At 42.6% G+C, this 14,756-nt stretch overlaps 1 protein-coding gene across 1 annotated transcript in view; it reads left to right on the forward strand.

Annotated features, from left to right (window-relative positions):
• Window positions 1–14,756, forward strand: part of LOC115318190 (mediator of RNA polymerase II transcription subunit 23) — a 45,861-nt gene that overhangs the window by 1,643 nt on the left and 29,462 nt on the right. Inside the window, exons 3-11 of the mRNA XM_029977892.4 lie at window positions 274–398; window positions 2,237–2,348; window positions 3,146–3,244; window positions 4,298–4,402; window positions 4,845–4,914; window positions 6,300–6,412; window positions 10,039–10,134; window positions 12,973–13,176; window positions 14,004–14,090. Of these exons, the coding sequence (XP_029833752.2) occupies window positions 274–398; window positions 2,237–2,348; window positions 3,146–3,244; window positions 4,298–4,402; window positions 4,845–4,914; window positions 6,300–6,412; window positions 10,039–10,134; window positions 12,973–13,176; window positions 14,004–14,090 (1,011 nt within the window). The remainder of the gene's footprint in view (window positions 1–273; window positions 399–2,236; window positions 2,349–3,145; window positions 3,245–4,297; window positions 4,403–4,844; window positions 4,915–6,299; window positions 6,413–10,038; window positions 10,135–12,972; window positions 13,177–14,003; window positions 14,091–14,756) is intronic.

Consider the following 14,756-nt stretch of genomic DNA (forward strand, 5'->3'; position numbering starts at 1 on the left):
ATGTTGTGCAAACATTAGTGATTACCTTAAGACAGGCTTTTTCTTTGTAAATAATTGTTTATCAAGCTTTAAAATTCTTTGTAGAAGCTGGACCACACTGTTTAAGAAGTCAAACTTTGTCGAAAGTTACAAGGTTCACCAAAGCAGTTGGATGGGAGCTAACTTTTTAGATGTGCCTCTTTTTTTATCTTTTAATGGGGTGTCTGTCTAAAGACGTACTACACTTCCTTTGGATCCGTGGAGCGTAAAATGTGCATCGATTCTGCTTTACAGGAATCGCTCGAGACTGCACTGAAGCAGTACATCTCTGTAGTGGCATGTCTGAGCAACCACCGTCAGATGCAGACGCTGCTTTCTCTCCTACATCATGCGGTCACATCCAATGTCCTCCAGGCAAAGTAAGACGTCCATCCGCATCATTGTTTAGAATGCTTCAAGGAGACTCTAGATGTTTAGGCACTTAAGAGCTAAGTCCTATTTACTCAATTGTGTCTGCGTAGGACTGAGTTTATGCGATCTCTGATGACAAGAGAACACTGGCACGCTGGCGCCATCTATGAGATGACCCTGGAAAGCATTTCACTAGAGCGAAAGTTTTATGGTGTTTGTGAGATTGAATGTACATACTATCTATGAGATATGGATGTTTATAACATGGTCAAAAATTTTACGAGCCAAGAAAGAAAGAATGATTTGGGAAAAAGATAGAAAATGTATGGAAACTGCAAGTTTTTGCATGTTGTATTGTTCTCTCATAAGAGATTTTGGAAGATTTCAAGATCAAACATACATACAATCTAGGGAAAAAGTCGTGAGCAGTCGCATTTGTGTGAACCAGCCGTTATGTTCTATGTGCTGTCTCCCGCGTGTGTTATGTCTACGTGCTGTGCATGTTTGAACGCGTGAAGTCGGCTCAGTTGTGACTGAAGTGCGAGAAACTATGGCTGCCTCACATGTGATTGGACAAGTGGGGGGTAATTGCTTTTGTGGCCTAAGGGTGTGTCTGGTGCCAATATTTATCGAAGACCTTGTGCGCAGTATGAAGGAAGTGTTTTGTCGCAGAAAAGCTGTTTTGAATGGATTCAGAAGTTTAAGGAAGGAGGCACAATTGTCAGCCGTAGAAAAGGAGCCAGACGCCTTTCCGCATCTACGACTCGTAGCAGAATTGAGCGTGCACCTGATTCTGTCGGATAGACGAGTGACAGTGGATGATTTGGCAAATTATCTTGCAATCAGCCAAGGCTTTGCCTATCTCTACAGGCTCATTTCTTGCCAAGGGAGACACGGCAATTTTTTCATGCCTGGAATATGTATGGACAGATTAATTTGGGTAAAGAAGTCTCTAAACTCCAAGAGAAGCTTTTATTTGGGGGGGGGAGGGGGATATAAGTTATTTTGCTGATATCTACTCCAAATTTCAAGGTTTTATTCAAATTCTACATGGGCTTTATTTATTCCAGAAATTAAGGGCATAATATCAGCAAAAATAAAATTTATTTTTTCACAAAAAGTTTTTTTTTTGTGTGTGTTCATAAGTTTCTTTATCCAAATATATTTCTTTCGCACATATCCCAGACTTGAAAAAAAATTGCCGCGTCTCCTTTGGCATGGAATGACCCTGCAATCATCCATGGCAGGATTGGGTTTGGAAGGGTTTGATTAAAATAAATTCTACAGCCAGTGTGCAGAAATTTTTTTAATCACCCTCGTATAAAGGACCCTCAGCATTTTCTGATTGTCACAGAATGAAAATAGGTTTTTCTGGGTTTGTGTGTGTGGCCAATGCCTGTGACAATCTAATGGCTGCCTAGTTAGAAAAATAATAATTATTTGCCTAGTTGCATTTTGAGGTGCAGATATTTTGCTCTATTTCTGGGTGGAGTAACACCACAGCAAATCACTGTGGTGTCAGCTTTCTTTGCTGCCTGCTCCAGCCACAGCAATCATGCATGCATATTGCATGTTGTGTATGTCGTAAACTAATTTTGGGGTGACGTTGCATTATTCCAGTTGCCTCTGTGTATTGCGGTTATTTTCTCTCCTATCTGTGCATGGCAGTTGTTGTTTTCTCTCTTACTTGTTTGTTTTTGTCCCTCTTTTTTAATTGATTCGGTTGCACATGAGATTGCAACATTTGTTTGGTCTACCCTCTTTCAGTCTAACGTATTGCTTCTCTTTGTGATGCCTTTGAGAGTAAATTAATGAGGGATTGGTAAACCCAATGCTGTCTCTTTAGGCCCGTCTGTGAGGCGCTGCTGGCATCTGAGAAGTTCCACTACACCGTCGAAGAGTACTGGTGTCAGTCCCTCAGCCTGATCCAGAAGATAGTTGGTGGAATTGAATACAAGGTAGGAATGCCCCTGTTAAATATCTGCTCACAAGGTTAGAATATAAGGCATCAAAATTAAAGATTAATATGGTGCGCTCATATAAAGTTTGAATATAGCAGGTTTGTAATAAGACATTAGCATACTAATATAGGGGGTTATCATATGAGATTAATGTAAGACATTGGAAGGAGCGACCTGCAGGAGGAAACAGCAAGGCTTGACAGGCACCAGAAAAGGATAGAAGGTTGTTGAATCGCTTCACTTTTGGCGTTCCAAAGAGAATGTTAGTCATACAGTTTGTCAGGAGAGACATACCATCTGAAGATCATTGGCTGCCATTCTGAGACCTTCAAGGTCCCTCTTTGCGGCTTCCAGTTCCTTCGTGCTTTGTTTGGAGATAGGATTCCAGCCGTTAGTGAACAGATTCTGAGGTAGTGTTGCTATGTGAAGTACAGGCTCCGCATGACATGAAATGCCCCAGTAATATTGTGGCCAAGGTACTCATATGACACGTTGTATACCGTCCTGGTACAAGATGTCTGAACGAGGAAACTTATTGACGCAACATACTATTAACTGCATCCTTCTTTGTTCCGAGACATTCTGGAAAAAAGGACTTCTCAGTTTCTGTATTGGGCTAAAGTTTCTGCCACTGCCATCTTGGGAGGGAAACACCAACTAATATTTATTGCAACCGAAATACCAGGATCTGTGCTGGAATCTAAAGTCCGCATTTTATTCCATTGTCGCGGTGTCTTGGCGCCTCCTTCTCAGAGTCGCACTGCAATTCCTTTCTTCGCTCGTTTTTGTTACAGGGTGTTCGGGACTTGCTGAAGGTGGTGTTTGAGAAGGCCCTGTCGATACCGTCTTCGGTGAATGTCTCGGTTATGCGACAGCTGAACGCGCTGAGTGATGTGAGTCGGACCCCCTGGCCTCTCGTGACCAAAGCCAGCGAGTGTTTCCGGACAACGGCAGTGCCTGGCGAGGAATAGACGGAGCTCGTCAGTCGGCACCAAAATGGCTCGCGTCTGTTTCGATAGGAATCAACCCTGAAGCTATAATTTAATTACTTCAATAAATAATCGAGTTTTCCTGTCTTTTTTTTGTCTGTAGTTTGTTGCAAGTTAAGAATAGCAGGACAAGCTCCCCCGTAAAGTCCTCTGCCCACTATGATTTGGTGATTTCCTCCTCTTTAGCGGTTACTCTTCTAAAGTGTAACGAGGAGGGTTTTGCGGAAGGAGCTTCTGTTGTTCTTAACCTGCAACTGGCTATAATAGTTACCTTACGAGAAAAACGATAAAGCAACCACAAAATTACTCAAAAAAGTAACAGTTACTAGAAGGGCTGGGCATCGATTAAATATTTTAACCCAATCAATTGCCACCCTCTAATTGATTAATCGGTTGCATTGGCCTTTTGGCATAATATTTTAAAAATGTATCAAACTACAATTTTTTTGTGACTCTTTGCTCTGTCGTCACTGGTGGAATGTACAGCCTCATTTAAACCTTTACGCTACGTCGCCTACTAAAGAAGAAGAAAAAAAAAACTAGCAAACAGTAAAAGAAAATATATATATTTTTACATTCATATTTTATACTTATTTACTCTGGATGACAATCATAGGGAATGCTGAAGTGCTTTATTGTGGAATGCAACAGGGCAGCTAACTAAATGGATCAATTCACCTCAACTAGTCAAGGAGGCATTGTTACTTTCTCTTCCAGAGTTCCAACTTAAAACCGAACCAATCAACCAGTTAAGGAAAAATTAAATGTGATTGACTGATTAATCGGAAGGCTAACCGATCAATTGCCCAGCTCTAGTTACTAGTGATCAACGTGCGGCGTACAAGCTGTGGGTAGCAGATCGTAAGCGTGTGTGCTTCGTGAGTGTCAGCCGATGCGGATAACGGAAGGCAGGGACATGGGCCGGAATGTTGCAACGGCCACCTTTCTTTGTGCCAGGTGATTGAGCACATCTTCGACCGAAGTGCCGCCCTGTTGCCCAGCTACCTCATCTTCGACGATGTGCAGAAGAGAATGCAGCCCAAGTCAAAGTGGCCTCACTGGGTGAGCGAGCCACCCCGTTTTTTGTGCGGTGTGGCTGTGCATTGCTTTCTTTTTTTGTCGAGTGCAAAAGTAAGCGGCGGAAAGTGAGTCCACTAAAAACTAGATTGTAGTGACGCTTCCGCACTAAATACAGAGGGGTTTCGGCAGATCCAACATCGTAAAAAACACGTTGTACAAAAAATGAAAGCCTTTACATAGAAAGCTCCAACTTTTACCGAATGTGCACTGAGCAGGCAAGTTTTAATGTGGGAAATTTCGAGGCATAATTTTCTTTCTGTAAAAAATGAGAGCAGCAATCTTTCAACGTCGGGAACGTTAGCAGACGGCCGAGTTAGCAACGCCATTAACTTGTGGCGCCATCTCCCGACAGAAGCGGCGAGCAGACGACGCACTTTGTTGGTCTGCTCGTGCTGCACAAAAGTTTCTCTTCTCCACATTGCAGAAATTTGCGAAGCTAGTGTCGAGCTTTGTGGATAGCTTCCAGCCATGTGCCCAGATGGTGACTATAGTCGGTGAGTGATCCCACTAACCTCTATCCGTATTGCCAATGCCCTGTTTTTTTTTTTTTTTTTTTTTTTTTTGCTGATGTTTTTGTAAGTTAGATTAGTTTATATTGTTAAACTCAGAAACAAAACAATGTGCATTATTTTGTCTCGGTGCATATTCCAACAGAATAATGAATGGAATTTGATGGCACACAGTTTGTTGCTTTTTAAAACACTCTTTGGTACCTTCTTTGCTGATGAGGCACGTTTGTCCAAACAAATAATCATGTTTTTTTTTTTTTTTTCAGTGTAGATTAGAATGGATGTCTCATCCGATTGATCAGTTCAGAAAAATTGGGCCCTATGCCTTGCGATGCAGGGACAGGAGCTCGGATGATCTACCCTTAAAGTTGACTGTCTCTCACTGCACAAGTGCAACTGTGTTTTCCTAGTGATGAAAAGCGAACTTCCAGAGCAGCTTGTGGGTTCAGAAAGTGATTCCTTGGGTATAGCCATTATATTTGTTCACTGTCCAACGGTCGTTGCCCTGCATTTATGGTGGCGATTACAGATCCGAAAGTTCCCGCCTCAACTCAAAATCACGCTCACCCCTCTAGGCGCTGCTGTTTGTTGCGTCTTTGACGAACTATAAACGTCATATTGGGAGGGCGTTTCGCTTGGCTGTAGCGATTCATAGATATGAAATTAGACGCTCTGTGCACGTGATATGCGCAAGATGGTCGCTTCGCATGTCGGCTGCTCTGGTGGTAGTGGAAATTGGAGCGCCGGCTCTTTCGATTCACACTTCTAATACTTGTCAAAATTGAATTTAGAGAATGAGAGAACGCGACGTAAAGTACCTCCAAATCCGAAACTGCCAGAACGTCGCGGAAGCAAACGCGCCTAAATGAGACTAAGAGAACAAGTTTGACATCTTTTGGCCTTCAGTAGTTCCATTTGATGCTCCTAAAGCCCAAGAGCTTGCAAGCACCGTACATGCTCCCGCTAGATAATTAAAAAAAAAACCTGCGCATTGACCCTTTCTTTCTACTATTCCCTTGGAAACAAAACCCAACCACTAAGAAACATATTTTGAGAAACAAAAACTCGACCATCAGTGTACAGTGCAATCCTCTTACAACGATACCACATGTAACCATGCACCCCTTATAACGATCAGTGTCCACAGTGTCTAGGCTAGAAACAATCAGTTTCTAGTCTAGATACCGTACTACGACAATCAGTTAAAACGATTGAAATTTCGGGTTTTCTCATTATCAACAGAAGTGGATCGCACTGTACTTATTTTTTGTTTTGTTGCTACACTAATATTTTTAAAGTTGTTCGATATACGGGTATAATTAGAAGTAACCGGGATTGATTGAACTCCTGTGCATATCTCTGGCTCGCAGGGCGTTCCAAGTTGCAGCCGGTGGTGGGCCATTCTGGCACCTGCTGTTCGGTGTGGAAGCTCGATCCCAACACGGCCAAGTTTGCCGTGAAAGGGCACCTTCCGTTCAGTGCGGTGAGAACCTCGTTTTGTCGTAACTTTACCGCTTTATAGGATTACTGGAAAGGAGCTGTTACTGCATTGGTTCAAGCTAAACACATATTTGGATATCCCAGGCTTTACTTTTATGCTACGCTATTTATTATTTCTAAGGTTACTGAAATAGCTACTGGGAAAACAGGAAATGAAGGCGATGCCAAAACCAACATTCAAATTTTCCCGCGCTGTCTAGTGTGGCGACGTCACGTCGTATACTTGCAGGTCGAGCGAGCAGTCAGAGAAATGCAATAATTCAAACATATTCTTTTTTTTTTTCTTTTTTGCTGATGTGAGCCTAATAGCATTCATTTCATGTTATCATACTACTTGTAACTCGTCTGGAAGAAGCTGCAATGCGTCCACATTGTCCCATATTACTACATCTGACATCGCGTTTTCAGCATTGGCAGCAGACCCTCTCAACGTCTCGAACCAAATTTAGAACTTCAGTAACTTCGCGAAAAACAGTATTGTGACTTGAAGTTTGGGTTTCTAGTTGAGATGCGTTTATTAATATGTCGAATAAATTTTGAGGCAAATCACCATTGCCAAATGTTACATATCAAAAAGAGGTTTAATTTTTAAAATAATTTGATGCAACCTAGGTTGTACAGCATTAAAGGGATACTTCAACGAAATTTTAAATATTCCCGTGGTGTTAAAAAATAGGTTGAATATGATCCACAATATCCGTAAATGACAATTGCACGTTTGTATTTTGAGCCTGGTGGCTGTATTTTTCGTTATAAACGGCCCACTCTGGCAAGCGCTCGGAGAAGGCCCAGTGGAGACCACGTGACATCCAACGCAATCGTGACGTGGGTCGTCTTAGGACGAGCAAAGCTACGGCGAGGCTGACGTCGAGAGGATGGCCTACGTAGTCGTTTTAGCCACCGAAGCGGCTGCTTTTGTAAGAATTTTGAGTGACGGGTTAATCTTCTGCAATCTTGTAGGGGGACAATAGCGACTTCTGTGACACACAAAAGGCATTCTCGGGAAGAGGGGAGTTCCTCCTTCCCCTCTTCTCTCGTCGTGGCCGGAGATGAGACAACCTCCGTCACTAGCTGTCAAGGTTCCTAGACGGGCATTACAAGCGAGGCGTTAGCGACATCCACCAGGTGCTCTTTGCTAATCGTTTAATTCGTTTTAAAATTCCTTTTCGAGACTTTTTTAACAAGATATTGGTATGTTCGATGTGATGCTGCTCCTTTGAACACATATAGACCAAAAAATGAGCGCCGAAAGTTTGTTGTAATATCCCTTTAAAAGGGGACATGAGCCTAAACTTTAAATTTTTTTGAAAAATTAATTTTTTTAATTTTGAGTTTTTTGGTTTTAGAAACTAATTAAGCACCGTTACACTAAATTTGATAACCAAATGCCAAATAGTTACATTGATATAAAATAATTTCAATACATTGTGAGGCAGTAACAAAGTAAAGGAGTTCAATGTTTGAATGCATTTTTCTCAGTTCCAATTTTTTGCTGCAAATTTTGTATGAAGGAATCTTTTGTTCGGATGTAAAAGTATTCTAATACCACAATCAAGATGTTTCTGAACTGAAATTCATTGGGGAATCGGGCTATCCACTTTATTTCGTTTTAAGTTGAAGTCCTCATTGAATAGGAGCTATGCTTTCGAAGATTTACATAGGACAGATATGCATCTCATATTTGTAGGTAATCACTCTTCCTGAATTATTTACGTTTGAGTTATAAAAACTAGATAGCCCAAAATCCCACATCCCCCACTTTATATTCAAGCAGTCAAAATGGTGCTTAAAGCTTCATTTGAATATCATAGATTTCTTAACAAAGAGTGACACATCTTATGAAGGTATTGAAAGATGTAGAGAGCTGAAAGTTTGCACAGTACACTTGCATCTGACGTTAAATCTCCCCTGCAAATTTCATTCCGATCGCTTGAGTAGTTCACAAGTTAAATCTCTAGCCAGTGTCCCCCCTTAACCCCTCACTAACTGCTTTTTAGTTTTTGGGAATATCTGACCCTCAACTGCTTACTTGTCTTCAAAATTACATTTGTTGCTTTCAAAATCAGATTTCTAGCCACATACAGAATGGCAGCAAAATCTAAGAAAGTTCAGCGCTGCCACCTGTTGGCACAGCTGCAAACTAAGCCATGAGCGAGCCAGGTTCGTCCAAATGGTTGAGTGTGTAAATCGGGGAGGAAAGACAGACGCGCTATGCTTGTCCTGAATGGTTTGGGGACGACTTCACATTGACGAGCTTGACTCGTCTTAAAGGGTTAGTGCGGCAATTTTTTCATGATCACTGATGTTCCTCAAAATTGGCTCAAGAGAACTATAGACACGCCTCTATCAGTTCCCCGAGTATTGTGTAAAAAGAAAAATTAGCGAAGTTCTTGAATTTTCAAATTTCGTTTTCCTCGTGTTTCCTAGTTAAATCGGGAGCCCCTACTGGCAACATTGAAGTGTGACATCAGAAATGGTACAGAGTGGGCAGTAAGCCAAGTTCCCAACCGGTTACAGGATGTTTGATGGTGGGAAAAGAATGCTTGGTTGCTGATTCACTGAGAAGCACTCAAAAAAACGCTAGACATGCTCTGTTCATGACCACCTGCGCAACCAGAAAGTCTTTGCCATTTGTGACGCCACACCACTGGAGAGCGCACAGAAATTTGACATTTGGTTTCGGCATCATCTTTATTTATGGTTTTCTCAAATACTATTTTGAATTTCGAGAAGATAAAAAGCATATCGTGAAGACTAAAGTCCGGGTAGTCAGGAAATGCAATTTGGGTAGCTCAAGAAATGGCCGTAGTACCCCTTTAAACGGTTAAAGAGTTAAACTGCCTGCATTGCAACGGTGCAGTCTAAATTTTATGATGGGAAATTGTAACTTAGTTTCAAATATTCAAAGATTGCTTCTGCATATGGTAATATGCATGTCCAAAATTAAATTGGGTACACAGTGGGGCTATTCGAAAATATTTAGAATATTTTTCCACATGCATAAAAATTCTAAAAGTACAAGCAGTCCAACGACAAGAACAGTGTAAAAGAAAACCAACAAACAACAGCACTGACTTACAACTAAATTTTATTGGACCTTACATTGCGTATAATTGCTACATGTATCACAACCAACAAGCCCAATCATCTACATTATCCAGTCAATTCTAATTTGAATACTAGTCAAACCTAAATTCTCAGACATTTAGAATATTTGCAGATTCTTTAGGGGAGGAAAATTGTTTCTCACGTCTTTATTATTATACTACACCGTTGAAAATTTAATAAAATCACTTATAACTTTCGAGTAAGATAATGGTTAGATCTGAAACTTTGGCATCCGGTTTGGATTCCTAGCGCTACTTTCGGGCGGAGAATGAGCGTTTGGTGATGCGTCGTTTACTTTTGCAACGAAAAATAAAACCCTGTAAAATATTGTGGGGGGAACACCTTGTAAAATGAGAGTAAACTCCATATAATTCTTTTCTCTAGGGACCAATTCATATTTTTTGTATGATTGCCGGTGCTCTTACTTTAAGAGCACCCTGAAAGATGCAGTTAGTGCATAGACTTGGACGGGAGCTCTAGTGCCGGACACACTCCTTGCAGGAAGCCCAGCAGCCTCAGCACGACCTTCTCCGTTATGTGCTGGAGCAGCCTTACTCGCGGGAGATGGTCAACAGTATGCTGGGACTCTGCAAACAGGTCGGCTACCCGCTTCTCTTTTCCGCCGCATCGTTTCTTGTCTGACAACCGCCGCAGCCATGCCCGACAGCCGCGTTTCTTCGCTTCTTTTTGTCTCTGAGAGCAAGTCTGTCTTGGGGTGACTTCTTTCTTGATGTTAGGTGCTACATCAGTCGTCCTGAAACAAGAATCCGCGGACCCCTTGGGATCTCTGTAGGCCCTCTAGAGGTCTCCGAACCCACCACCTTCAGTCGAGCCGAGCAATAGAAGTTTTTTTTATTCAAGCTGGATGTCTTATAAAGTCAAATAGACCAAACCACATGTGCTGAGTTAGTAGGGATGATTATTCTCCGTTTCGGAGCTTTGAAGTTGGTTTACAAGCATTTAGTTTTCTTTGTTTACCCCTTTGTCACTCTAATTATTCAAGAACCCCCCTCCCCCTGGCGGATGGGGTCTCCCATCACTTTTGCCAATCCTAAAGGGGTCCCAAAACATCAGTGGTTGAGAACCACTGTGTTACACAGTGATATTATATCTGTCCTATGAAACTACAACAGAGCCAAGAGGCTCCGTCAAGCTGTTACGCAGCTTTTTTTTTCCTTGTTTCCGCCATTCATTTATCAGAATGGAAATAAAATTCCGGGGACACCTTGTTTGGCGTGGCACCAGAAGTGCGAAGCTTGGCGCGGTGCGTGCTGAAATCACGTGTCTTCTCATCGTCATCATCGCCTTAGCTGTGGGTACCGGTTGACGATGTTAGACTCAAAGCATAGGCCTTAGGCCTATCGTTATGCTTTGAGGTCTAACGCCGTCAACCGGTACACGCAACTGGTTGATGCGAGTGGAGGACGCGAGTATGCGCTGGCCTGTTGTTAGGCCTAGTGTTAGGCCTAGCATCAGGCCAGCGCATACCTGTGTTCCCCCTCATGTCAACCAGCTGCGCATACCAGTTGACTATGTTAGACCTCAAAGCTTAACAATAGGCGTAACATTAGGCCTAACATCAGGCCAGCTCATAACCGCGTCCGCCCCTCCCGCTGCACCGCCAGTAGTTCGGCTGGCTCCTTAAGGGGCATTCACACGAGGGAGAAATCCCGGGGATTTCTCTCCGGCACGCGCATCCCACGACGAAAACGTCAGGCTTTGCAATGTGCAAAAGCCTGGCGTTTTCATCTCATGATGCGCGCGTGCGCATCGTGTGAATACCCCTTTAGCAACGATGGTGGTGTTGTTATGGAGCCACATGACGTGTCGCAGCCAATGGGAATTTAGATGCCGTTTTGCTGCTACAGACAATGCCGGCTTCACCCATAGTCATTGACAAGACAAGAACAGCAGGCATCTCTTTCGAATGTCTGGCCTCTGGCACGCGCTCGTTGCCTTTAGCTGCTCTTTGGCTAAAGAGAGACGAGACGAAGCATCATTGAAGGTAGCGGGCACGCACTTGACGCGGGACAACTTAGACTCCTCTCTGCCGTTCTCTATCTGTCAGTGACTATGCCTTAGTCTAAAACTTCCTACAATGTGTGGGAAAAGCACTTACTAGCTGTACTTCATTAAAAGTCTAGAATTTTCTCTGGTAAAGTTTTGTTTAGTGACTTACGTGTTCTGCCAGGCAATTAAAGAAATAAGGTTTGGGGGAGTTTGGCGTTCCTTTAAGGGGGGACATGGGTCCTTGGAGCCAAAAACATCCTAAAACTGTATTCTTTTGAAAATGGCGATGGCTGTTGTTCTTCTGAATTCACCAGGCTTTTAATTTCGTGGGTGAATATTTGGGCTATAAATCAACTAATAATGTCTATGCGGGCTGAATGCGAGTTGAAGTTGACTCTAAAACATTGTTTTCACGAGACACAATTTTTGGACTCGTGAAAAATTTGCAGGAGGGATATCTCAGCATCCAGAGCAGATAGAAATTTAACCTTTCCTGAAATGTGTAGCTAAATGTGTTAAGCATACAATGTTGAGAGCAGATTTTCTAATAAAAGTCTAGAAAATTTTCTATTTAATCTTTTGTTTTATTACTTGTTAGCCATGCATTGAGCACTGAACTTCAATGTGTGGTAAAATCACTAATAGTTGGTTTATCTTAAAAGTACTTCCAAAATTGTATGCCCTACACTTTCTAGTACCTAGCCATGTGTTAAAAAGGATATTTTGTTAAGCAGTTTTTTTCCTATCGTTCCTCCAAACAAAGGCAGGCAAGTTTTATTTACCTTGAGGACAATTCTCCTGACTGAGAAAACGATCAGATATATAAAATCAGCACAAAAAGCTGAACAAGCTCATGCAGTTTCAATGGGTTTGGTCATAGAATAAGAAAATAAGCTCCAAGACCAGTGTTCCCCCTTAAGTGCAGGCGCAGAATGTCTCGTCACTGTCCACGGCGCAAAAACTGATCGTGGAAGCTTATCGACGCTGCTTCCCCCTCAAACCAGGGAAGTAAAGACCGAAGCAAAACACGGCAAATTGTGAGTGCCGACATCGGTGTTACTGAAAGAAAAACGAGAGAGGGTGAGAGAGAGAGTGACCGAAGACCAAAGGAGAAAGCAGACAACAGGTTAGGCGTGCTCGTTTTGCCACGACGAGTCAAAGTCGTTCGATTGCACGTCAACTTTATTTCTTTTTATACGAAGCGCGACGCCGGCATATTCCCACAAAAATGAATCTAGAAAAACAATCGATACAGACCTTGCGAGCGATGTTTTCCCGCTTCTTTGTTTATTGAAGCGATGCCAGTAATACGATCCTCTTCGGAACTGCCGACCTCCGCATCTATGCCCCGCCGGTTCCGTAGCTGGCGAAGAACGCGGGAGCTTTCTCTCCGGATGATTAACTCGACAATTAATGGGCGTGCAGCAAAAGCAGCGCTGCCCCGTGCTAGAGGAGCAGCTGGTGTCCCTGGTGGTGCTGGCCATGGAGAAGTCGGAGGGGGACGCGGAGGGCCTCGAGGACGGGAGTCCCATCCAGCTCTTCTGGCAGAACCTGTCCTCCCAGCTCATCTACTTCGTCCTCTTCCAGTACGCCAGCTTCCCACACATGGTGCTGGCGCTGCACGACAAGGTGCGGCCAGGCCCCCCCTGATGTCATAATAGCAGGGTTCTGCAAATATCTGAATTTTCGAAAATTTTTAGGCATAAAATAGTGTACCCGTTTAACGGTATTAATCGTCCTCATGGAAAATAAAAGCTTGCATTTGTCTTTGCAGATATGCAACAAAGAGCAAGTCTTGCAATTAGTGAAGAAGCAATGCAAGTTGTGACTCAAATTTTAGTTCTAAAAATAAATATTAATGTCAATAATCTCCCCTTTTAATTTTTTGTGCAGTGTATTTTATAAGTGCTTTAAAGAACCCCTGAAACGAAAAAAATATGTTTTTTTTAAACAGTTTTGTTGGGACAGCTGTGTCAAGAAATTAATTTTAAACGAGAAAGATAATTTTTAGACCAATTTTGACGGCGGGAGATTTATTTTAAATTCTGCACGCAAAGTCCATGACGTCTTGGAATGGTCATACACTCTCTCCACCTCAACGTGATGGCCAAGCCGAATATGCTGATATAGAAAACAAGTAAAAAAGAGGTGACTACCGACTAAATTGCGTCTCACGCCATCAATATTGCTCTAAAAATTTTTCTTTTTGCATAAGATTAATTTTTTGACATGCGTGTCCCAACCAGACTGTTAAAAAAAAAAAAAAATTTTTTTTCAGGGGCTCAAATAGCCAGTTGAGAAAATGGTGCAGTGAAGATTTTCACATAGAGAAGATTCAATTTGTCCCGTCCATGGAGTCGGACCCAAATGTCTGGCATTTGCTGAAAGTTGCTTGTCATTTGATAACGACGAATTTAAAGGCTCTGGAGGTGTGACGCTTTGGGGATTTCCTGCAGCTTGTTGGCAGAAACCTCCGCAAGGGTCGTGACCACCTCATGTGGGTTCTGCTCCAGTTCATCTCGGGGAGCATCCAGAAAAACCCCGTGAGTCTCTCTTCCGCACGCTTCGGCTACCAGAGGGAGCCTGTATTCTTCCAGATGCTTCGCATCATTGATTTCCGGGTGAATGGGAAAGAGAGGGGAATGGAGGAAGCCAGAAATGTTTCAGTAAGCCAGAAACTCCAAGTTGTTAAGCTTCGTGTCTTTGCCATTAGATGGTGTTGCCTCACCTTGCCTAAAACCAAAGCCTGCAATGTTATGGTGAGCAGGTCGTTTCTTGTGCCAGTGTCACATCGCAGACTTAATTAACGCAGAATGTGTTTTACGGGTTACGCAACATAGAAAGAAAATGGCTTTTATGTGACCACAGTATATGACCTCTAGTCATACGGTGTTAATTTCCCCGCTAAGTTTAGTGGGGAAATTGATGTAAACACGTCATGTGACCTCGAGTCGCGTGGTGTCAATTTCCCCGCTAAATTTAGCTGGGAAATCGATGTGACGTGACAACGTCGTGCGATTTAAAATCATGTGACATCAATTTCTGCGAGGTACAGCTGACTTGCATTAATTCGAATTGGGTTAATCCGACTTATCGTTTAATTCCACCCTGTACAAAGGTCCCGGCAAAAGCCGATGCATTTCTAAAGAAAGAAAACCTCGTTGTTTTGATCTTGAAATATAAAATATTGGTTAATTAGAGCTAGAGAG

Source organism: Ixodes scapularis, unplaced genomic scaffold, assembly GCF_016920785.2.
Source record: "Ixodes scapularis isolate PalLabHiFi unplaced genomic scaffold, ASM1692078v2 PGA_scaffold8__174_contigs__length_109621045, whole genome shotgun sequence".
Lineage (NCBI taxonomy): Eukaryota > Metazoa > Arthropoda > Arachnida > Ixodida > Ixodidae > Ixodes > Ixodes scapularis.